The 23,768-nt window shown below is 39.6% G+C and overlaps 1 protein-coding gene across 1 annotated transcript in view; it reads left to right on the top strand.

Annotated features, from left to right (window-relative positions):
- grik3 (glutamate ionotropic receptor kainate type subunit 3) overlaps positions 1-23,768 on the top strand; it is a 158,276-nt gene that overhangs the window by 98,735 nt on the left and 35,773 nt on the right. Inside the window, exons 9-10 of the mRNA XM_079895075.1 lie at positions 3,886-3,999; positions 16,536-16,739. Coding sequence (XP_079751201.1) covers positions 3,886-3,999; positions 16,536-16,739 — 318 coding nt within the window. The remainder of the gene's footprint in view (positions 1-3,885; positions 4,000-16,535; positions 16,740-23,768) is intronic.

Genomic DNA, 23,768 nt, shown 5'->3' with positions numbered 1-23,768 from the left:
TTCTGGTCTGGATACGGCCCGGATACGGCTGACTACATCATGTGTTGTGGTCGTGTCTAGGCACAGGTCCTCCATCTGGTCTGGATACGGAAACCTCGGAATAAGCAGAAAGACTAACATTAGCGTAGATGCCATTTGTCTTATAATGTAACGGGTACATCAGGTGTTATACGAAGTGTTCCCGGTTCCGGCTAACCTAATTTATGCAGTCTAATATGTCTTGCAGTCTTGTCTATGCAGCCTAATATGTGTGTGTGTGTGTGTGTGTGTGTGTGTGTATGTGTGTGTATGTGTGCCCTTGTTTATATTACATTGTGGGGACCAAATGTCCCCATAAGAATAGTAAAACCTGAGATCACTGTAACGACAATGCGTAGAAAACCAACCACAAAATAATCTTCTTCCAGAATATTAATTCAAACAGAATATTAATTCAAGATTTGGTCAGGACTTCTATCCTCATCCATCTTGTCACGGGATCCAGGCGCCGACCAGCCTGACTAATTACACCCCCCAACACTAACCAAATAGCTGGTCAATACCAAGCTTTGTTGACAAAACGCTGACTGTTTAAGAGAAAGACAGAGACCAAGGTCTCACACAAGAGTCCTCACATTCCAGATTCAATTTACCCAACCATGAATCATTCACAGTCTCCAGAAAGTCTGCTAACCAAAGACTTTTATTGGTTAACTGAAGGAAGAACTGGTCAACGTTTGATAGTTTTGCAAGACATATCGGTTTAGAGATGATTACTGCTCAGGGCCCTAACAAGAGGTCACATGACCCCTGTGGCTAACAGACCCCATCTTGGTCCCATGAGAGAGACAAACAGATTTCAGCAGGAAATACCCATGACCTCAGGGTGTTTCCAAGCCCATACACTTTACACACCAAAAGACTTTTACATATCAAAATCCATAAAACTCATTCAAGAACAATTTTCAATGGACTTATAAACATCAGACATCATTCTATGTGTTTCTATGATATATGTGTCCATTTAATATGCTTTAATCCCATATAATTCATGTAATTGGTATAATTGTTAGGTGTGTGAATGAAGTGTGTACTGTTTCATATCAATGCTACCTTACGAACACAACTAGCAAGATGACTGAAATTAAATCTGTGTAAAATATTTCATATTCTGATAAGTAGAAATCCTGCCTAAAACTGTTGCATCTGGTCTTTTAGTTTCATTAGAGAAACCCCCCAGGGAAGACATGATTTATGACTTTGCAAACAAAGCAGCAGTCATGACATATTTGTAGGAGTAGCCTAACAAACCTTTTTTGTTTTAAAAAACCCTTTAAAAAACCAGCGCAGAGCGTCGGGGAGGTCGGAGTTCAAAAGTTAGTTCGTTCAAAATGTTCTGATACAGAAGAGCTCTCAACGAGTGCAGAACAAAGACGGAGACGGCAGACGATGGTTTTAGTAACCATGTAACGTTAACAGACGAGCAGATCAACCCAAATTAAGATCAGATATGGGTTAAATTCAATTCCAGTCATCTAGCTCCTTTCCGTACCTTATTTTCTTTCTTTCTTTTGTGTTATTCTTCTTTTCCGATTGAAAGTCTCGGTTTTAAGTTAAGTTTTGCTGTAAAGTTTCGGTCCACGATTCACGGCAACGCACGCTTTCAACTTCAAAGACCTTCAACCATCCTCCAGCCACCACGCGACTGGTTCTCCCTAAACTCTATCCAAGCACGAGGAGATCAACCAACGGACCCCGAAAAACACCCTTTTTACCCCACAAAAGGGAACCTTCAAACGGAAACGCAAGTAGACTACCTCCAGACTAAAATCTTAACTGGTGTTTTGATAAATGTAATAACCTGTCTAAGAAACGATAGAAGGGTTAAATTAATGATTGATGGTTCGTTCAGGTCATGTCTTACAAGTGCATATAGAAATTCGGAATTTCCTTCCTCTTACCCTTAAACTCATTCTTCCCAAACTCATTCTTCTGTTTGTATTTCTTTCTTTATTACTCTCTTCCTTTCTGCAACCTGTATGAATGTGTGTGTATGCGTGCGCGTGTGTTTGTGTTAGTTGTTAGGATAATCAATAGAGTCTTGTTTGTGTTAGTTATGAGTTAGTATATAATCAATAAAGTATTGTTTGTATTTGAAAAGAGATTACTTGTGTATGTGCTTATCAAATTTATTGTCTTGAACTTCGATCAAAAGTTACCTATGCTTTTACCCTATTTCTTAATTTACTGTTAGGGGGTTATTCTTTCTTGGCCAGGAAGATATTATATTTCCTAGAGTTAATAATTGTTTATGCCTTCTGTTCATTGGATGAACTGATAAATGATCATATTATTGATTCCGTTACAGTAAATTCTGAAAATACTTAAATTATTAATTATTGATCATAATTCGTTATGAATAATAATTAATTATATTTATACGTGGGCGTATAAACGCTACATCACCTACATTGTGGGGACCAGCCAGCGGTCCCCACTTTTCAAAAGGCTTATAAATCACACAGGATGAGTTGTTTTGAGAAAGTAAAAATGCAGAATGTTTCCTGTGATGGGCAGGGTTAGGGGCAGGGGCAGTGTAAGGGGATAGAATGTACAGTTTGTACGGTATAAAAACCATTACTTCTATGGAGAGTCCCCACAAAGATAGTGAACCAGACATGTGTGTGTGTGTGTGTGTGTGAGAGAGAGAGTGTGTGTATGATGGGTAGGTTTAGAGGTTGGGTTAGTGTAAGATGAGAGAATATACAGTTTGTACAGTATAAAAACCATTACATATATGAAATATTTCCCATTTAGATAGCTAAGTAAACGTGTGTGTGTGTGTGTGTGTGTGTGTGTGTGTGTGTTTGTACCTTAATTAACGGCAAGCATTTTAATGTCTCTAATATCCCTGGAGGCAGATAGAGCACTCCGGCTGAAATAGATTAATTGATGGATAATCAGCTGGATTGGTCCCAATGCAGAGTTAAACAAACAGCCTGCAAACTAATATTGAGTCATATCTCTTGATATATATATATATATATATATATATATATAAAATTTTATATCTAGTTATTTGGTTTAAAATACAACAACACTGCATTGTAACCCACTTAGACACTTTTTGTGTCTTCCCATACTGGTTTAGTATGAACTAGATGATTTCTGAGAAAATACATATAGTGATAAATATGATTCATTTTTAAAGTCCAGATGTATACTTTTCACAAGTAAACATAGCCATGAGCACTTGTGTGTGGGCGTACTTGCATTGGGTTATTATCTTCTAGCGATTCATAACTGAACACAAGGTTGTGCGCGGACCTATTCACTGAAATTCACTGGAAATGATCCTCTGGAAGTTTGGTTGTCAAGTAAATTTAAGGATGTTTAGTCATTTTTACTGGAAAACAAGACATATATATATATATATATTTTTTTTTTTCTGAGAAATATTCCTCAGACTTTCCAGTTTTTCAGCTGAGAAATTAACAAACCAATGGCTTGTTTATAGTTGATCCTGCATATTAAGATGCAATATGAGTACTTGAACACCGGAAAAGTATAACACCTTTAATAACGCCACAGTGTTATCAGATACTAATTCATGCCGTAAGTTCTGCTTTTTATTTTGTTAAACATTTTCTGTTGCAAAATTGAATTGAGAAGCAATCCCCTTTGGTGGAATTGCCCTTCCTCTATGTTAATGTATTCAGAGTGTATGCAAGGGCCTAGCTACTCATGTACTGCACTATTGGCATAAAAACAGAAGAGCCAATCAGCTAATGCTTCAGGAAGAGCTCAACACAGGCTGCTAATGCAGTCAGATGGGCTATTGCGATGTGGATGGGTCACACAGGTACGGGAAACACGCTCTGACTGCATAAATCTCCTCTTTTCTAGGTGGGGAAGTGGAGTGCATCTGGAGGACTCAACATCACCGAGGTCCCACGACAGAATGGCATGAACATCACAGACTCGCTTTCCAACCGCTCGCTGGTCATCACCACCATCCTGGTAAGGCCATCCAGATGCTGTGTGTGAAAGAGAGAGCTCGTTCTGTCTCTTTTTTGTCTTTCTCCAAATTTCACTTTCTTTTCTAGTGTTCTTCACCTCTTTTCAGGTCAGAACTTGGGCTGCTTTTCAAGTAATGAAACGCATATGCTCCAGATTCTCCTTTCCTCTCACAGAAATGCAAAATAACTCTGTCCCTTTCAGCGACTCAGTCCTTGAAATAAATTGACCTGGCTGAATCAACAAAACAAGATGTCTTCCCCTGTTTGAAACAAAGTTTGAGCCTCAACCATCTCGCCTGACTGTTTTATTAAGTATAATTCTGAATTGAAGCCAGTATTAGTTCTCAACTCGCTTTTAATAAATTTTATAATTTTAATTTTAAAAATAAATGTAAAATAATAATAACAAAATGAATGTTTTTCTCTACTATGGGACCGCACAACGTTTTTGCAAGTCTGCAAACCACACTTATAAAAGCAGGCCACACAGATTAAGTCTTGAGATGTGTTTTTCAGAATTGAGATGTGTTTTTCAGAGTTAAGCTGTGTTTTACTTCACACCAAGTCTTATGGTGAAAGAAAAAAAATAGCAAGGATTTGCATCTGATGTGTGTGTGTGTGGGCTATCAATTAAACATGGCTATACATTCAACATGGCAGAGGCTACTAGCATTAAGTACAAATTGTGTTAAATTCTATTTACACCAATTGAAAATAGCAGTGTTTTCTTTGCACTATAGCGTTATTAGTTCTTCATACTAAGTGCAAATATACTACTTGCACCTCAGTGTATTATAGTACATTATAAAACGGTATGCAGTAATAACAAGATATTCAGTGTATATGATTATATTTATTAAAATCATAAATGGATGCCACCTTATACTTGTACTGCTAACCCTACCCGATAAACACTTTATTCCTACTATTAAATACCCGTTAGCTGCTTTATTTCTACTATATTAGTGGAAACTATTTTAATTTTTCCACTATTTTAATTTTTATTTTAAAAAAAACACGCCTGTCCGAGCTGATATACAATGGGAAAAGGGAGAAGAATAAGTTTGGAAAAAGGTGGATTCAAACTCGTCAACAGTTGATGCCACCCGCCTTTTGTAACTTCTGTGTTTCGTTTGTAATTTTGTCTGGCTTAAAAAGACGATGGTAGAGTAAGTGTAAATAGCCTCTGCCAACAAGGCAGTGTAAATAGACAAAACGTAGGCCATACTGAACTCATTTGCGAAAAATTGTTGCTGTGGAGTTTGATAGCAACTGACTAGGCTTATGTTCAAAAAACAAACAAACTGACTTCTAAAGCCACTTTTTGTAATGAATATTGTTGATCAATGATCTTTTTTTGTCTGCAACAAAACAATGTAATGTCTTTGAATTGTTTTAGTTTAACACAGCGCAGTTTTTCTCAAATATTGATTATATGCTAACTGCAGTTCAGTTGATTATTTAATATGCCAATGATGCAATTAATTTGATAAAAAATTTTGATTTATTGAGCCCTAAAAATAAGTAATAATCTTGTACGACTAACCCTTGTACAGGCACCTTAAGTAATCCCATCAGCTCAAGTATTGGATAATGCCACTGACCCATTCCAATTTGGTTTCCCTCCATAAGATATTTTCAGAGATTTATCATAGACTTATCATAGACATGTAGCCTTAATTTATTGCTGTTACAGGCAGATGCATGCTGGGTGAAATTCTGCTTTACCCAATGTAATTTGCCAGATAATAGCACAAATGACACATCTTAAAATGAAAGTGTGTTGCATTCAACACTGCATTCTCACAGATGTCGCGAGGGCTGCATTTATGTATGTTGCAGAATTGTTTTGGGATTTTTGGGTACTGACAACAGCCTGTGTGGACTTATTTTGGACAAGCATATGAGTTATCAACAGGGATAAACACTGTTATTAAATGTGGATTGAGCTGCAAGGCTATAATTATGAGTTAAGGTCTTGATAGGATATAATCAGTGATTTTCTAGTTGCGATGGGTTTTGTTATATTACGATTCTTTCCCCTCCCTTTTTAAGCATTAAACAGGGGTATTGAATAAGGGTCAGCCAAAAGTGAAAAAAACAAAAAACAAACTCTGAATACGAATGAATAATAACCTAGCACACATAGCAATTATGACAGATAGAAATTATGGTGTTTCAACATCCCAAAATTTCCTTCAGAAATACCACAAACAGGTGCTGAGATAGCCAAAGTTTGACCTTCACCCTAATCTAATATTCTGGACCAGGTGAAAATATAATATGATCATATTATTGCAAATAAACATCCAGAAACTTTTAGACTGTTGTAATTGCTCAAATGATGAAGGAATCATTTAACATTTCCAAGCTTTTATTAAACTTTAATACTTACTCCATGTACTGAAACTGATTCCTTTCACTTACTTCTCATGCAGAAAGAAAAGGGAGAGAGTATTAAAAACATTGGATTTGCTACCAAATCTTAGGGAATATTACAGACTAGGACTTAGAACAGATGGTAACAACTGTTATAGTTTTATGTATTATTAATATTTGGCCACACAAACTTTTTGATCACGATAATTGGACAGCTTCTACAAAGTTTTGCTTTCTGTTTCATTCTGTATCAATTCAACCCATTATCCATGGTTTCATTTAAAGCACACTGACTTGTGTAATAGATACAAGAGCGAAATGTAGAAATGGTAGGCAGTTCAATCAGTTTGCGTGAAAGGGACTCATCCGTGCTGGTGATGGTGGAAGGGATCTGGGCTGGTCATGATAGTGGACGGTGCTGGTTGAAGATGGAGGAAGACGAACGGCAGACTGGACAGAAACAGGAAGAGATGAGGATCCGGATAACAGGACAGACGAAAAGAGGATACTCCGATGAACAATACTAGAAGGGCAGGTAGTTGAACACACTGAGTATCAACGGGTCTTAGAACCAGTCAAAGACGAGACCAGACAATGAGGGAACAGAAGGTGAGTGTATTTAACCAGTGGGGATGAGGTTCAGGTGCGGGTGATTTAACACTCGGGGGAGAGTGAACGAGTGGGTGGAGCGTGATTATTGAATGATTGAGGGAGTGACGGTGTGGCTGAGTCCGTGACAGTACCCCTCCTCCACGGTCGGCTCCTGATGGCCGAAGGAGGTGACGACCTTGGCCTCTGGGAGCGGGACGGTAGGGATGTTCGAGGTGGTACGAGGTGAGGAGAGTGGGGTCGAGTACATCGTCCCGAGGGATCCAGGAACGCTCTTCTGGACCGTACCCCTCCCAGTCAATAAGGTACTCCAGGCAGGTTCCCCGTCGTCGAGAGTCGAGGATGGCCCGTACCCGATATATGGGTTCTTCTTCGACGAGCTCGGGAGGAGGAGGCACCACTTCTTCACCCGAGTCTGTGGAGGAAGGTAACACAGGGTCAGTGAAAGGCTTAAGAAGGGACACATGGAATGATAGAGAAATGCGAAGATTTGGGGGTAGGTTTAACCGGTTGGTGACTTGATCTGCCTCTGGATGGTATATGGATCTATGTAGCAGGGACTCAGCTTACGGAAAGGCAGTCGGGAGACATCCTGGGTCATGGACGGCCACCAGAGGCGTTGACGGATGAGCGAGAGGGTTCGCTGGCTACCTGGGTGTCCAGAGCCCAGAGAGGAATGTGCTGAGTCCAGAAGGAACGATCTACAGCTGGTAGGTACATACACCCTTTGTTCTGGACCTCCCGGTGGAGCAGGTACAGTGAGCATGTCATGGCTAATCTGTTCGTCAAGGGCCCACTGAATGGGACTTAGCACAATGGCTGGAGGGAGGATAGTCTCCAGAGGTTGAGTTTCGGGATCAGTGTGATGGAGACATAAGGCATCAGCTTTGCAGTTCTTACTTCCAGGTCGGTAGGTGACTAAAAAGTCAAAACGAGTGAAGAAAAGTGCCCAACGGGCCTGACGAGGATTGAGTCTCTTGGCTTCTCAAAGGTATTTCAGGTTCTGGTGAGCTCATCGCCAGGAGCTCACGATTTCCCACATCATAGTTTTGCTCTGCCGGGGACAGCATCTTAGAAAAGAAGGCACATGGATGGAGGCATTGCTGTTGCTCACTCTGCCGCTGCGAAAGCACCGCTCCAACTCCGGTGGATGAGGCATCCACCTCAACGACGAAAGGAAGGCTGGGGTTTGGGTGCTGAACGCTTCTCATAGGTGGTTGAAAGCTTCCGTGGCTGATGGTATCCATGACAGAGACTTGGGCTGATGCTTGAGCAGAAAGGTTAGCTTAGGAGACTGTAACTCTTGATGAATCGGCAGTAGAAGTTAGCGAAACCAAGGAAACGTTGAAGTTATTTGACCGTGATAGGTTGAGGCCAATCCATGATGGTTTTGACCTTCCTCTGGTCCATTCTGATGCCCTGGGGGTTGTTGACGTAACCTAGGAATTGGACAGAGGTTGTGTGGAACTCACACTTCGAGCTTGAGGTAGAGGTGATGTTTTCTCAAGCGCTGGAGGACCTGTTTTACCTGGTGGTGATGTTCCAAGGGACTTGAGGAACTCACAGAGAACTTCATTCATGAAGTTTTGGAAGACTGAAGGCGAGTTGGACAGGCCATATGTCATCACCTGATATTTATAGTGCCCAGACGGGGTGATGAAGGCGGTTTTCCACTCGTCCCCTTTTCTGATGCACACCAGGTTATACGCGCTCCTCAGGTCCAGCTTCGAGAAGATACAAGCTCCATGCAGATGTTCCAGGTCAGAGGGGACCAGAGGAAGAGGATAACTGAATTTCACAGTTGGGAGTTTAGGGTGTGATAGTTGATGTATGGCCTCCAGCCTCCGTCCTTCTTGCCGACGAAGAAGGTGGAAGCGGCAGGTGAGGTTGATGGTTTAATGAACTGTTGTTGCAACGCCTCCTTGATGTATTCCTCCATGGCCTTTTGCTCCGGGATGGACAAAGGTTAGCTCTTACCCTTAGGAAGAGTGACGTGGTGGTTGGACAGGACAGTTAGCGATGGAATGGCCCTCTCCCCCACAGTAAAGGCATAGATGGTGCTGAAACATTCGCTGATGCTCTGCAGAAGACAGATGGTAATTATCCACTTGCATTGGTTCAGGTGCTGGAAGGGCGACAGGTGGAACAGAGGGCAGAGGATGCAGCGAAGGAGGAGACATGGAACAGGCGTTGAGGCGTTGAGAGATGTGGATGGCTTTTGACATGTTTTGACAAGTTTTCTAGTCCCATGACATCGTCATGCACGATCATCAGTTGTTTGATCTCAGGATTTAGACCTTGACAGAACATAGAGAGCAAGGCAGTTTTGTTCCATCGACTAGCTAGTGTACGAAACCGTACGGCATATGCGCTGACGGACTCCTTTCCTTTATGAATGGTGAGCAACTGATCATGAATTGACAGAGGTGAGACAGTTTGACCAAAAACTTCCTTCAAATGGGATATAAAAGATGATAGTGACTTGATGACTTGGCTAGTTCCACATCGATTGTGCCACTGGAGAGCACATCCCGACAGGAGAGAGATGAAGGCCACACAGGCTTTATCATTGGTGAACAGGTGGGACTGCATCTCAAAGTAGAGCGTGCACTGAAGAATGAATCCGCTGCAATCCTCCACCTCACCTGTGTATGTCGCTGGACGGGCCATGGTCCATGGTCCGTGGCAGGTTGTGAAGAAGAGGTGACTGTTTGCAGAAGCAGGGACTGACGAACTGCCTGGACGAGATTGGCGAATGGTTCATCGCTAGCGCTCACTGTATTCTGCATCTTTGATGGTCTGGTCTTCTGTCACACTCACATATAGAAGCAGATAAGGATTATAAACAATCAACACAGTTTATTTGCAGGATGTAATAGATACAGGAGCGGATCGTAGAAATGGTAAGCAGTTCAATCAGTTTGCGTGAAAGGGACTTATCCGGGCTGGTGATGGTGGAAGAGATACGGGCTGGTGATGATGGTGGATGGTGCTGGTTGAAGATGAAGGAGGAAGACGAACAGCAGACTGGACAGAGACAGGAACAGACGAGGATCCGGATAACAGGACAGACGAAAACAGGATACTCCAATGAACGATCCTAGAAGGGCAGGTAGTTGAACACACTGTGAATATCAACAGGTCTGTGAACCAGTCAAAGACGAGACCAGACAATGAGGGAACAGAAGGTGAGTGTATTTAACCAGTGGGGATGAGGTTCAGGTGCGGGTGATTAAAACTCGGGTAAAAGTGAACGAGTGGGTGGAGCGTGATGATTGTGTGATTGAGGGAGTGACGGTGTGGCTGAGTCCGTTTCTATCCTAAAAAGTCATATAATGTTTCATATTAAATTATAAACAGTATTATATTGAAATTAAATTATAAATGTCCTTTATATTAGATCTCATGTCAACAAACAAAATGTAGCTTTATATTTTCTTATATTTTACTTATAGGAGACACTGGGGCTAGTTGTCACACTTTTATCTCCAGTGAATACTCAGTTTATTTTTAAAAAACTGAGTTTCTGTTTAAGCATATACACAGATGAGCCAATAAATTATGACCACCTGCCTAATAATAATTTATTCTAATAATAATAATTTGTTATACATATATTTATATATGGGGATGAATAGGAGAGGCCAGTGGGAAAATTTGGCCTGGATGCTAGGGTTACTCTTACTCTTTTTTGAAAAGAACACCCTGTTTAAAAAAAAAAAAAAAAAAAAAAAAAAAGTATGACCATATAGTACCTCTGTTTGTTTTAGGGTTATAGTTTGCTGTTGGTCCTCTGCGTGCTGCCAAAACAGTGTAGACCCGTTGAGGCCTGGACTAAAAAAGTGCCCTGAATGTGTCCTGTGGTCTCTGGCACCAAGACATTAGCAGCAGATCCTTCAAGTCCTGTAGGTTGCGAGGTGGATTCATCCATGGATCGAACTTGCTGGTCCAGCACATCCCACAGATGCCCAATTGGATTGAGATCTGGGGAATTTGGAGGCCGTGGAAACTCCCTGAACTCTTCATCATGTTCCTCAAACCATTGCTGATCAATGTGTGCAGTGTGACAGGGTTCATTATCCTGCTGAAAGAGGCTACTTCCAGCAGGGAACACCAGTGTCATGAAGGGGTATACCTGGTCTGCAACAGTCTTTAGGGAGAAGTCACAATTCATATTGACATTCACATGAAAGGCAGGACCCAGGGTTTCCCAGCAGAACATTGTCTAGAGCTTCTCACTCCCTCCACTGGCTTGTCATCGTCCCACAGTTATCCTGGTGCCATCTTTCCCAGGTAAATGGTGCACACGGCCATCCAAGTGATGTAAAAGAATATGGGACTCATCGGACCAGGCAACCTTCTTCCGATGTTCCAAGGTCCAGTTCGGATGCTTGCAAAGCCATTGTAGGCACTTTTGAAAGTGGACAGGGGTCATCATAGGCACTCTGATTGGTCTGTGGCTCCAAGCCTTGCCTTTTCAGAGATACTCTGACCCAGTGGCCTTGCCATAACAATATGGCTCTTGTCAAAGTTGCTCAGATCTTTATTCCTGCCCATTTATCCTTTATTCAACACATTGATTACGAGAACTGATCGTTTTATTACCCTTTAATCTACTCAGACCTTAAAGGTGCCGTAGAATGGATTATTTTATTATTTTATAATGTTTCCTGGGGTGCCCTTATAATGTTAGTATGTTTTTTAGATCAAAATTTGTTATAATTTAGAAATAAAAGGCATATTTCCTAGCCTGATTTCATTCCCTGGATTGAACACTCTGTTTGAAGGGGCGTGTCTGCTGTGAGACGTCAGTGTTGTTGCCCACTGCTGTGATTGGCTGACATGCTTGCATATGAAATATCTGGCATTACATGTAGAGCTATCTGGAAAACTTTTACTATTACAGCTTTTATACGTTTTTACTATTACAGCTATCGGGATTAACGAATCATGAGAAGTTTTTTAAGTATTTAGATCTATTCCAGCATTGAGCAGATGACAGCCTGTTGATCGCGTGAATGAAGATCTTATCACTGCAACGCGATCTACTGATGCATAAACAGTATTGAACGACTTTGAGAGAAAGATTATCTGTCTGAACTTGAACAATTACACATCAGAAATTCACATAACCAACTGGTTCTCCAGAGGCTCGGATGAAGGAACTAAAAAAATACTTTTGTGTTCATTTGTACATCCAAACACTGAGCAACTGCCATGCTTCGTTCGCTCGTTTGCAAGCCACGATGTCTCTCGAGGAAAAAACAATATCGCGCTGGATCTAGATAACACAGTGTAAATTATTGTTAATAAAATCACTACTTACCGCTTGCGGGAATATAACGTTAGTTGAAATTGCCCCCTTCGTCCGTTTGAGACGCCAAGAGAAGCCTGGCTGCTTGATATTGTTCCAGGTTAGAAAAACAGTCCGTGGTGAAATGGACAGAGCAACTAACAACTTCGAATTAAACTGTAGCAGTATCCGATTATAGATAGATCTGCCATTTTCCCTATGATCCTCGCTTGTTTCTTCACCTGCAGAACTTCCCATGATTCGGCTGCGCAGTTCCGCCTGGCACTGAGCATGGGCTGGCATATGCAAATTTGTAGAGGCGTACATATTAATGATCCTGACTGTTGCGTCACAGTCGGTGTTATGTGGAGATTCGCCTGTTTTTCAGGGGTGTTTTTCAAAAACGAGATTTAAATAAGAAAGAGAAAACTATGGTGTTTGAGACTCACTGTGTGTCATGTCCATGTACTGAACTCTTGTTATTTAACTATGCCAAGATAAATTCAATTTCACATTCTAGGGCACCTTTAATATGTGGCCTTATTAGGAGATGATCAACAATATTCGCTTTATCTGTAACTGGTCATATTTTTTTGGCTCATCAGTGGACTTCAGATACAACTTATGATTTAGATTACAAAAAAAAAAAAAAAAAAAAAAAAAAAAAAAAAACATGACAACTTGCAGTATGTCATGTGTAACAACCTGATGTTTTGTCCAAATATTCTTGTCCCAAGAACAGTTCAGTTTTTTTTTAAATTGTACCGTTATTATATAGATGAACCGTGTCTTAATGTATGCCATCTATTGCAAACATTTGTGGAATTGAACTATTTCTGTACTGACTCAAAATGTTCCTACTTAGTTTCTGAGAGTTCTGAAATAGTACTTGGGAAAACTTTCCAGTGTGACAACTAGAACTGGTCTCAAATGTAATGGCATTGAAAAACCCATGTCTTTTAAAAATGCACAGATCCCAGATCTGGACAAATCCCACTTGAAAGATTTTTCACAAAACTGTAAAGCATCTGTTATCATCAAGGAGTCTGGACAGGGCTGAGAATTGCAATAAAACTGATTCTCAAATTCAATCCGAGGATGAACGTGCAGGAGTTTTAGTCCTCTTTTCTGCTGCCAGCTGAATACTTTGCATTTTCTGTCCTGCATGTATAGTGTCATTTGTTCTGTCTTTTCTGACTAAAATGAAAAATGATGTCAGGACTAGAAAGGTGTCACATTATGTTTGATGAAACCCAGAGAGTGAAGGTCAGCTTAAGTGAGTTTGATCAGAAGCACTGCAAGCAATAAACAGAGCAATCCTGAAATAACTGACATAATGCTTCATTAAAACATCTTTATCTGTATCCATTATGAAAAACGGCAAAGGTCAAGGTATCTGATTCTTCAAGGACTAATTTCCTTCTCAGTAACCCGTCAACATTAAGCAGAACCATTCTCAACACAGAATGAAACTTGTGGTGTGACATATCACAATTTTATTTTCTTCTTTTTTGTTGCTAAAAACAAAGTTGTGTGTCCATTGTCCAAATGAATGTCATCTCAGAACATTGCTGGTTCCTCTCGTTCCACTTTCAGTCCCAGCCTGGGGTGCGTTTCCCATATAACAACATAACTCGCTGCTTAACTTTTTCATTTAAGAAATCAGCTAGCTAGTCACAACTATTTCCCGAAACCATAGTGTCGCAAATTGGTTGTTCAACCACGTTGGTTAATGGTGTCACGCATGTGGTGGAGTAATAACTTATTTTAATGAATATGTTGGAGATCGAATTAATGCTACATGTTTTTCTATAAATTACGGACATGGCATCTGAGGACTAATTCAAATTTCTCGCAGTTATTTTGCTTTATTTCCAGATTCAATCATAGGCTCGATCTTACGCACTAGAGCACATTTTGACTAACTAAAGCACTCTAAGCACTCTTGACAAACTTAAATACATAAATGACATTTGTATGTATTCTAAATAAATTATATAGATTGTACTGAATGTCAGCTTGCTTATTTGGCTTAAGATAATGATTTATTGAGTCTTGTTTGTAATGCAAACAAGAAACTCTGCTTCTATAACCACATTTCAAGAGCTGTCGTTCCAAGCACACAACTTTACGATGCTGTTTACGAATGTTCGTTAGAACTACGGTTTTGGGAAACACAGACTCATTGAACTATGCTGATAACGACATAATTTGCGACCATAATTGACTAACAATGCTTTTGGGAAACACACCCCTGATTGGTAGATACAGTAGTTTATGAGTCTCAACACTCAGAAAATGTGTATGGACGATAGCAAGAAACCAAAAATGTACAGTTTGATGATGTGTGCTGCTTGCCCACGCTCAATATTTAGCATATGTCAATCAGCAACATTACTCTGTCCTTCTGCTCCTTTTTGACTGAATATAAAACAACAAAGTCGTACCTTGTGCCATCACTCCTTGGGAATGTCTTGACAGTTGCAAGGCTGGTGTCCAAAGAGTTATTCGATACAGTATATATAAAGCCCGTTATTGGCTCGGGGAACTCTTAGATGTCAAGGTACATAAAGAATATTGCTAAAGAATCCCAGTTGTACTCACTTTAAGACTCCGCTTGCTTTAGTTGTTATGTCTTATTAAACCACTAAAAGTACAGATTAAACTGAAGTACAGCAACCTGCACAAGCTGGGATACTTACATGTTTCCATAATAACAGTATTTCAGTGTTATAATGATAACGCATCCATAGATTAGGTGGTATAATTTGCAATTTAAAAGACATATTCTGGACGGTTTGGAAGGGCATCTCAATCACATGTGGTATAAGAGGACTAAGTAGGGATCTCTGCAGTGAGGAATTGCACTTAACATCATTGCAGATGTTTCCGAATCCGGTCCAGGCCCAACAGCAAGGAGACAGACAGATCTTGTACAAGTTTATGCTCTTTATGCAGTTCCGTAGCCTTCTGAAATTGGGATTATTACAGCCAGGATTTAGCAAAGATATCCATGGATAGAGATGATGGGAATGGATCTTGTGTGTAGTAACTGATGGTGATGATGAAAACTGGTTTGGCCAATGTTACCACTCTTCCTGGAACTGCCTTACCATCAAGCCTTACATTGTGGATTCGGGATGTTTGGAATGTCTTGCTCATGGAAGGTGTTTCTATGTACATCACATCACCAGCCCACATGTTTTATTCGTAAACATCCCAGGGTAGAAAGGGCTTATCTCCGTGGCTCAGCAGAACAGGACAGCACTTCAGTTTTGAGAGCCCCTCAGGACCAATGCATGCTATGCGTGGCTATGCTCTCTCTCTCTCTCTCTCTCTCTCTCTCTCTCTCTCTCTCTCTCTCTCTCTCTCTCTCTCTCTCTCTCTCTCTCTCTCTCTCTCTCTCTCCCACTCTCTAGCCAACATTTGAGTACCTTATGCCAGCTCTCCTGCATGAGCCAATCCCAGCAACATCTCGGGGTCTTTCATGTACAGCACAGCTTTCTTCATTGAGAGGCAATGCAGGAGGCAGGTGGAAATAAAGACCTATACAAATTGTGAGGAACATTCAGAGTAAAATAATGTCTAGGTTTTCGAAAAATAACATGGGAATGCATTACACATTACACACTTAAAATGCAGATTGTAATAATGACATTTTATACACTCTCAGATGGAAAAAAAAAAGTTCAAAAGTTGTCACTTGGGTGGTACCCTCTCAAAAGCTACATCTTTTTACCTTATTTACCCATAAATGGTGCAGATTAGTACCTAAAGAGTACATTTTAGTAGGGTACCGTCCCAGTGACAGCTTTTGTACTTTTTGTCTGAGGGTGTGGGATCATAAAACTACTTTACACTGTACTTTAAGCTATACATTTTTTGCCACTTGGGGTGCCACATAGGATTGCAAAAATAATTACTGTTTTCAAACCAGCTTCAAACTGGTTTGAGGTGGTCCAGCCCCACAATCACATCATTTGGTGAGTCAATGTTGCTCAGGCCATTCAGACAAACAAATTGCAGTTTGGTGGCACTAGTAGCACATAAATTGCTCACTTCAATTTTAACATAAACGATGTAAAAACATTACATTTTGTGTTATGAATAATGTCAAAAACATTTTACCCACAGAGCCAGCTGTCAGTGGTATTTACATGTACTCGATTAGGTGTGTGTGTGTGTGTGTGTAGTGAACAGTATGAGAAATCTCAACTCTGAAGCTGCTTCTCATTTGATATTTTGTTTTTATACAGGAGAAGCCATATGTCATGCTTAAGAAGTCTGACAAGGAACTCGTCGGCAATGACCGCTTTGAGGGCTTCTGTGTTGACCTGCTTAAGGAGTTGGCCAGCATTCTGGGTTTCTCCTACGTGATCCAACTGGTGCAGGATGAAAAGTATGGGTTTCAAGACGATAAAGGCCAGTGGAATGGGATGATAAAGGAACTCATGGAACACGTAAGTATTCAGCATCAAAGTAGTAACCCTTTAGTGCTCTTCACGTGTCAGTCAAATATGACAAACATTTTTATTTTATTTTTTTTGTCAATGAAATGAATGTACTATATTTTAGTTTGATGTTTTTTATTTAATATTTTGTATTTTTAGGGGATTTTTTTTATATAAAAAAAATCATAGTTACGCTGTATTTATAATCCTTTTATTCACTTTTTGAGCATAGACCTGACAATGAAAGTTCTAACTTAAACTATGGTAAATCTTGAATTCTTTAGAACACATACTTAAGTTTGATCTCTTTTCAAAGATGACACTTGGCAGATAATTTCTCAAGTGAAAAAAAGTTAAAAGAGTGAACTTAAAAAAGTAACTGAATTGTAGGTGTATTGTTATGAAAAATGCACAAAAATACTATTTAAAATTTTTATATGAAATACATTTTTCAAAATCACGTTTTACTCTAAAACTGCAAGAAAATCAAAGCTATAAATCTAAACAGGCTGTGTTCCAAATTTGAACCATTTAATATTTTTAAAAAATGAGCTTTTAGTAAGATTTTGTTTGGCTGCAGTACCAAACGCTTCCACTAGATGAAATCATTATCTCCCATTAATTTCCAATGCTCTCATTTTTGATCTCGAGGAGCACAAGTGTCCTTTTTACAGGACCATTTAATCTTTTCAAATCATGTCCATGATTTTTTTTTAAGTTACGTACTTTACTTACTAAATAAAGAAGTAAAAAAAAAAAAAAAAAAAAAAGAAGGTTTTCAGGCAGTAATGACTGAAGAACACCTTAAATAACAAATATGCTGTTTCTGCTGATTCAGACTCACTAGTACCTGCATCCTTAATTTTGCCTTTCACTTTAATAAAGCCTTTCATCTTGTTTTCTGATGTCTAAACAAAATGCCAAGATGACACAATAATGCAATTAACTAAACGTGTTGCTCGCTCCAATACTGCTTCCGCTCACAAAACGCGTGCCGCAAAGGTGACAGAACACACCTGGATCACATTGACATGCCGCGAAGACGCAGCGGCAAGTGCTGCCACAGCGAATACACGTTTAAACGTCTCTATCGAGTCAGCAGAACTAGACAATTCTGAAAGCTGATTCACCGAGCCCATTCTCTCCAGTCTCAGTGCTGTCAGGCTTGGGGTGTCCTGTCTCAGGAATGGGCTTCTCATCCCATCGCCCTTTCGCTGTCCTCACCCTCTCAGGTCACCAGAAGCCCGCGGCTGCAGAGCTGTAATAGCTTAAGTGGCATTTAGTGGAGGAAGTCATATGGTGGGAGTCAATGGTGAGGTGCTGGAAGGGTTGGGAGAGGTGACTTACTGCAGCGCCACTTAATCTTCCCTGTGCTTCGGCCAGATCCGGCCTGACTGCAGTCACCTTCAGGGGAACAAACGGATTATGGCTGGAGGAGTCAAACATGGAGATGTGTGTGTGTGTGTGTATTGCTGAAGGTGAAAAAGTATAAGATGTACAAATTTAATGAAATGTCACTCATATTATAACACATTTCAAAAATGATCATTACTGTTCAGAGTTTGAAATTATGGAAGCTTGTTTCCGCCACAGAATAAAACATTTTAAAAGATAATTGCGACTTTTTATCTCACAATTCTGACTTTATTTATCAGAATTGCAAGGTATAAAGTCAGAATTGCATGATATAAACTCTGTTGCGTTATAAACTAATATACTACTAATATACTAATATATTAATATATAAACTTCTTTATTTCTCGCAGTTTCGAGTTTATATCACGCTATTCTGACATCTTTTCTCAGAAACAAGTTATAAAGTCCAATTCTAAGGAAAAAAAGACTGACTTTTTTTCCTCAGAATTGCGACTTTATATCACACAGTTCTGACTTTATATTACGCAATTGTGAGAAAAAAGTCAAAATTGTGAGATAAAAGTCGCAATTACCTTTTTAATTTTTTACTCTGTGGCAGAAACTACTGTCTTTCACCATATAATCCACTGATATACAATGATATACTTCTTTTTTGTTTTGAACAATTTTTTTTTTTTTTTTTTTTTTTTGCAAGGATATATACCTTAAATTGAACAAAATTGACAGTATATTATTTTACATTGTTACAAAAAAATTGTTTCAAATAAATTCTTTTGGACTTTCTGCTCATCAAAGAAACCTGAAAAAAAGTATCATGGTTTCCAAAAAAAATATATGAAGCAGCAGAAATCAGCATATTAGAATGATTTCTGAAGGAAATCACATACCAGTTATAATAATTCACAATATTGCTGTATATACTGTATTTTAATCAAATAAATGCAGCCTTGGTGAGCAGAAGAGATTTAATTCAAAAACATTAAAACTTATCTTTCATTAAAACGTATTATCTTACTGACCCCAAACTTTTGAATGGTAGTTTGTCTATTAACCTTACTGTAAATCTTGTTTAAAATATCCAAATGCAATTGTATGACAAATGATCTATGATTTGTTATACACCACACTGCAGGGATTCGAGGGACATCTTACTGAGCCAGTGTTGTACTGTATGCGTGAGGCAATTATTCAGTCCAAACAGGGCCTGTGCTTTCAGGACTGTAGTCTCGAACCCTCACTCCCTCACAGCAATAACGTGTGTTCACTCCCGCACGATTCGAGGAGAGCTGCCGACACACTGACACGGGCAGACAGAGTCAACTAATGAGTGTAGAGCGAGCAGTGAGACAATATGGACATCCAGTGTTGTGCATCAAAAAAACATACAGCAGAGAGAAAACATGTCACAACAGTGAATCCTCACATTTCGGGGAACCTCAGCTGAGTTCAGCTAAACGAAACAAACACTGGCTGATAGATATGTGTAAATGTGTGATGGGGCTTCTGTTTGACTAAGCAAAAAGGAAAGGAGATGGACATGTGGCTTGAAGAAAGCACAGCTTTTCCTAAATTGCTAAGACACATTTCCCAAAAAATCAACACATTTCTCAAGACTATAAACATGCAATCAAAGCAACAGATGTGAAAATCACAAACTTTTACCAAAAAAAAAAAAAAAAAAACATTTACAAAAAAATAAACATGTGTGTATATATGTATATGCACTTTAATATTCACATATACTCGTCCATATCGTGATTTGATTGAGTGTTTTAACTTTTTAATGGATTTTCATGGATTTGCAAATTCCATGACACTGTAAATTCCATTTTTATGACTGGATTCTGCAATTCCAATTCTCCTTGCTTCCACGTTTCTGTACCTTTTCCCTAATTTAAGCCCTTTTTGGAAGCCAATGGACCCGTCTGTTGTATTGTTATACATTGTGAGGTTCTGACTAGTGTGTGAACCATTTTTCATACTAGTGTTGGGATAGTGATAACCGTGTTAACTGTGTTGTGGTGATAACTGGGTGTGATGGCATTGTGAGGGTTTTCCAATGCTAGTGTTACATTCTACATGAGCACATGCTACGGGTTTCAAAGGATTATTAATATATTTGCCGCTTGAGTCAAACAAAAAATAGTGTTTATAGTTTTGATATAGAGTTTTCGCTTTATAAAAAATGACATGGATAATGAAAACTATCGCTAAGAGCAAATAAATTGGTAACACTATACAATACGGTTCTATTTGTTAACATTAACTACATTGGATAATTGCAACATTTAGTAATACATAATTCAAATAAAGATCTGTTAATACTATGGCCTTGTAACAAATGTAACTGCAACAAATGTATTGCTTATTGTTAGTTAATATTAGTTAATGCATTAACTAATGTTAACTAATGGGACTTTATTGTGAGGTGTTACCAATGAGTCATCTTTTTTTAGCTGGATTAATAATGTTAATTATTCTTCTAGTATAACTAAACAGAATCTAGAGTATCTCAATATTTTGTGAGATACCTTTAGGTATAGTCTAATTTAAGAAGAGACAAACAAGACAATGAGGCGCTGTTTACACGACACCGTTTTCAACTAAAAATGGAAAACTTTTAATTTTCGTTAATTTATACGAAAACTGCATTTTGGGGCCTGGAAATGCAAACTTTAGAAAACGGATTTCAAATCTGTGAAAACGGTGAGGTCATGCACAATCGTGTGACGTGTTCAGTCTATCTATGTGGTGTTTCTTTACAAAGAGACATCGCCATCTACTGGCATGGCAGCAGAATACAGCGTTTTTAGTCGTTTTCGCAGATCCGTGTGAACGAGGTTCTCGTCGCCCACAATCAGAGGTAATACCAGATTAGTTTCCGCGCCGGGGCTGCTGGATCTTCATTTACTGATGGCAGGTTACACACTAAACCGGTGAATACAAATGGGCTTGGCGGTCGCTTATGAACGTGTCAAAATGAATAAACAAGCTCACTTGCAATAGTTACCACAGCCAAACTCCGACTCTCAGCTTCATCTGCCTGTGATCTCATGGTGTTTCTAATCATTGCATTTCTATAAATATCCCTCTTGAGAATTCGACCAGTTTTAGTTTCCCAACGAATGTTTTAAGCCTCGGGCTCAATGGGTGTGTAGTATACTTGAGCCTTATCAGATGGCCTGCGCAGTATCGAAGGTGCGTGTGTATTTTTAGGAGCACTCATTTTGCGGCTGAGTGCCCTTCTTGCTGCTGTCTATATAGATAAGCTGATCTGGAATCAGCAGACCTGAAAAGCAAACTAAGAAACAAGCTCTGGGACCTGACCTCGGCCTGCCACACGAGGCTGAGCTAGATAGAGTGTTTTCATGTGAGTAAACTCAAAGCCTTATCTCTGAAGACGGATTTATGGACTCGGTGATTTCTCAACCGATTCTCACCAAATGTTGCAGCTTGAGCCTCTCATGAAAACAATTTAAGACTTGAGCGCAGAAGGAAATTTTTTTAATGGAATGAGATTTCCGAAGTTATTTCGATGAACTTCTGATTGCCTGTGTCAGAATAAGCTGCATGAAACACGGACTATTTTCAGTTATAGACAAGAACTCGGTTGCTCGAGAGCCCGTGTTGAGAGAGAACGGGGAACTGAGAGGCTGTTATTAATGGCTCTTGTCAAAGTTATTTATCAGCTCAATTTATTTTCATCAGTATTTTTATTAGCTCTTACAGAATTTTCATTACTTCGGTATTGTTCTTTACACGATGAGTGTGTGTTATTGCTGCCCGTGACATACGCGTGTGGGGTCATCCATCGAGGGCTCGCAGATTTAAAGAAGACAACGAGCAGCAACGGATTAGTACGGGGTTGTTTTCGGCTGATAAAGTGCCATTAAATCATAGGGTGATACATTTTAGCTGTCACCCTGCGTGTTCTCATAAATCATGGTTTCATAACTGAATTACCAAACGCCTTTGCCCTAGTACATCTATTTAACGGTACAGTGCTCTTGTAGGTTTATCAAAATAAGTCAGACGTCTTCATTCGTCTTTGTAGGTCAACAAGCACCGTATAATGAAGGATAAACAGAAATGCCGTAGAAATAAAACAAAATCAAAAAACAAAATGTCAGAGAGAGGAGTCCCGCTGCCAAAAATCACTGGGTCACATTCACTAATAATTGAGTATTCATTCTTATACGCACAGGAGATCATCTCATCAAAAACAAATGTCACGTACACATGACTTAAAGAGCACCTATCAGCTTTTTCCCGTGTTCATCAGTCTTTAGTGTGTAATGTTGCTGTTTGAGCAGCAAAAGCTCTGAAAAGTCCCAGTTCTTCTCTATATCAGTGTCAGTGTTTCTGAACTCCTGAATCGCCTCCATTGTAGTCTTGAGTTTCTTCCGGGAACGAACACGTCACAATATTCCTCATTTAAATAATTAATACGCAGAATAAAGGGGCGGGGCCTGGTTGAGTTTGTTAGTAGTGTGTTGAAACTGGCGGTTATGGAAAGGGGCGGGACATTTCCCAAACACACTCAAAGCACTCGACCAATCACAACACACTGCTCCAGCCGACCAATCAGAGGGAGGGGCTTCATAGAGACAGGAACTAAACAGGGGTGCGTTTCCCGAAAGCATCGTTGGCCAACTATGGTCGCAAGTTCCGTCGTTACCAATAGAGTTCAATGGACATTGCGATGAACTTGCGACCATAGTTGGCCAACGATGCTTTCGGGAAACGCACCCCAGAGCGTTACTGACAGACTGGGAAAGAGATGAGCTGCAACAATGGAGAATATGAGGAAATAATGTGTTTTTGAACATTGAAGCATTAAAACCTGCTCTAGAAGAGCCCAAAAACAAAATCAAGACTGAAAATGGATGCACAAGGTTAGTTATTTGAATAAAACACGCCCATCTATAGCCATAAAAGGGCATTGGCAGACACAATACACTCTCTATATAATACTTCACACGTTTCAGTTGTTGATCATTTTTTTCATAATTTGATTTGTTTTGGTAAATTTTAAATATATATTAGTATAAAAATTACTGATGAATCCTGATTTGTTCATGAAAACATTAGTCTGCACATTTCACACATATTGTGTATATATGGTTTTTGGTTGGTGAATGCGACCAATTTTTTCAATCAGGATGTAACGTAGTTAGATGTTATGGGAAGAAGGAGGCGGAAACCAGCGAACATTCCAAAAGAAATACAAATACAAAACGAAAGTAAAAGACAGCAGCCCCTCATGGACGACTGCTGTCACATATAATAAAACATAAACAAAACACAACATGAGTCCAGGCCTGGTCCTCTCTCGCTCTTCACTGTCGTCGCTCCTCCTTTATGCTACGAGACCGGTGCGTCTCAAGGGGTGTCGCTCATCAGTAATCACGCCACCGACCTCGCGCCGCTCTCTCGCGGCCCTCTGCCTCGTCCTGCTCGCCACACAGGACATATAATGTATCATAATAATCTATATAATAATCAGCAATACATTTATCAACAGTAATCAATAATAGATTTACAATATATATTCTCTTTTCTTGTTACACGGAAATTGAGAAAGTGTTATGACTGCTGCAGTGACAGTGACAGATTTCTGGGAGACTATGGATCACTCGCGGGAGTTAGATCGGAGACACT

The sequence above is a fragment of the Squalius cephalus genome (genome assembly GCF_949319135.1).
Source record: "Squalius cephalus genome assembly, chromosome: 15".
NCBI lineage: Eukaryota > Metazoa > Chordata > Actinopteri > Cypriniformes > Leuciscidae > Squalius > Squalius cephalus.
Note: the sequence above shows the minus strand (reverse complement) of the source record. Positions and strands in the feature narration are given on the sequence as shown.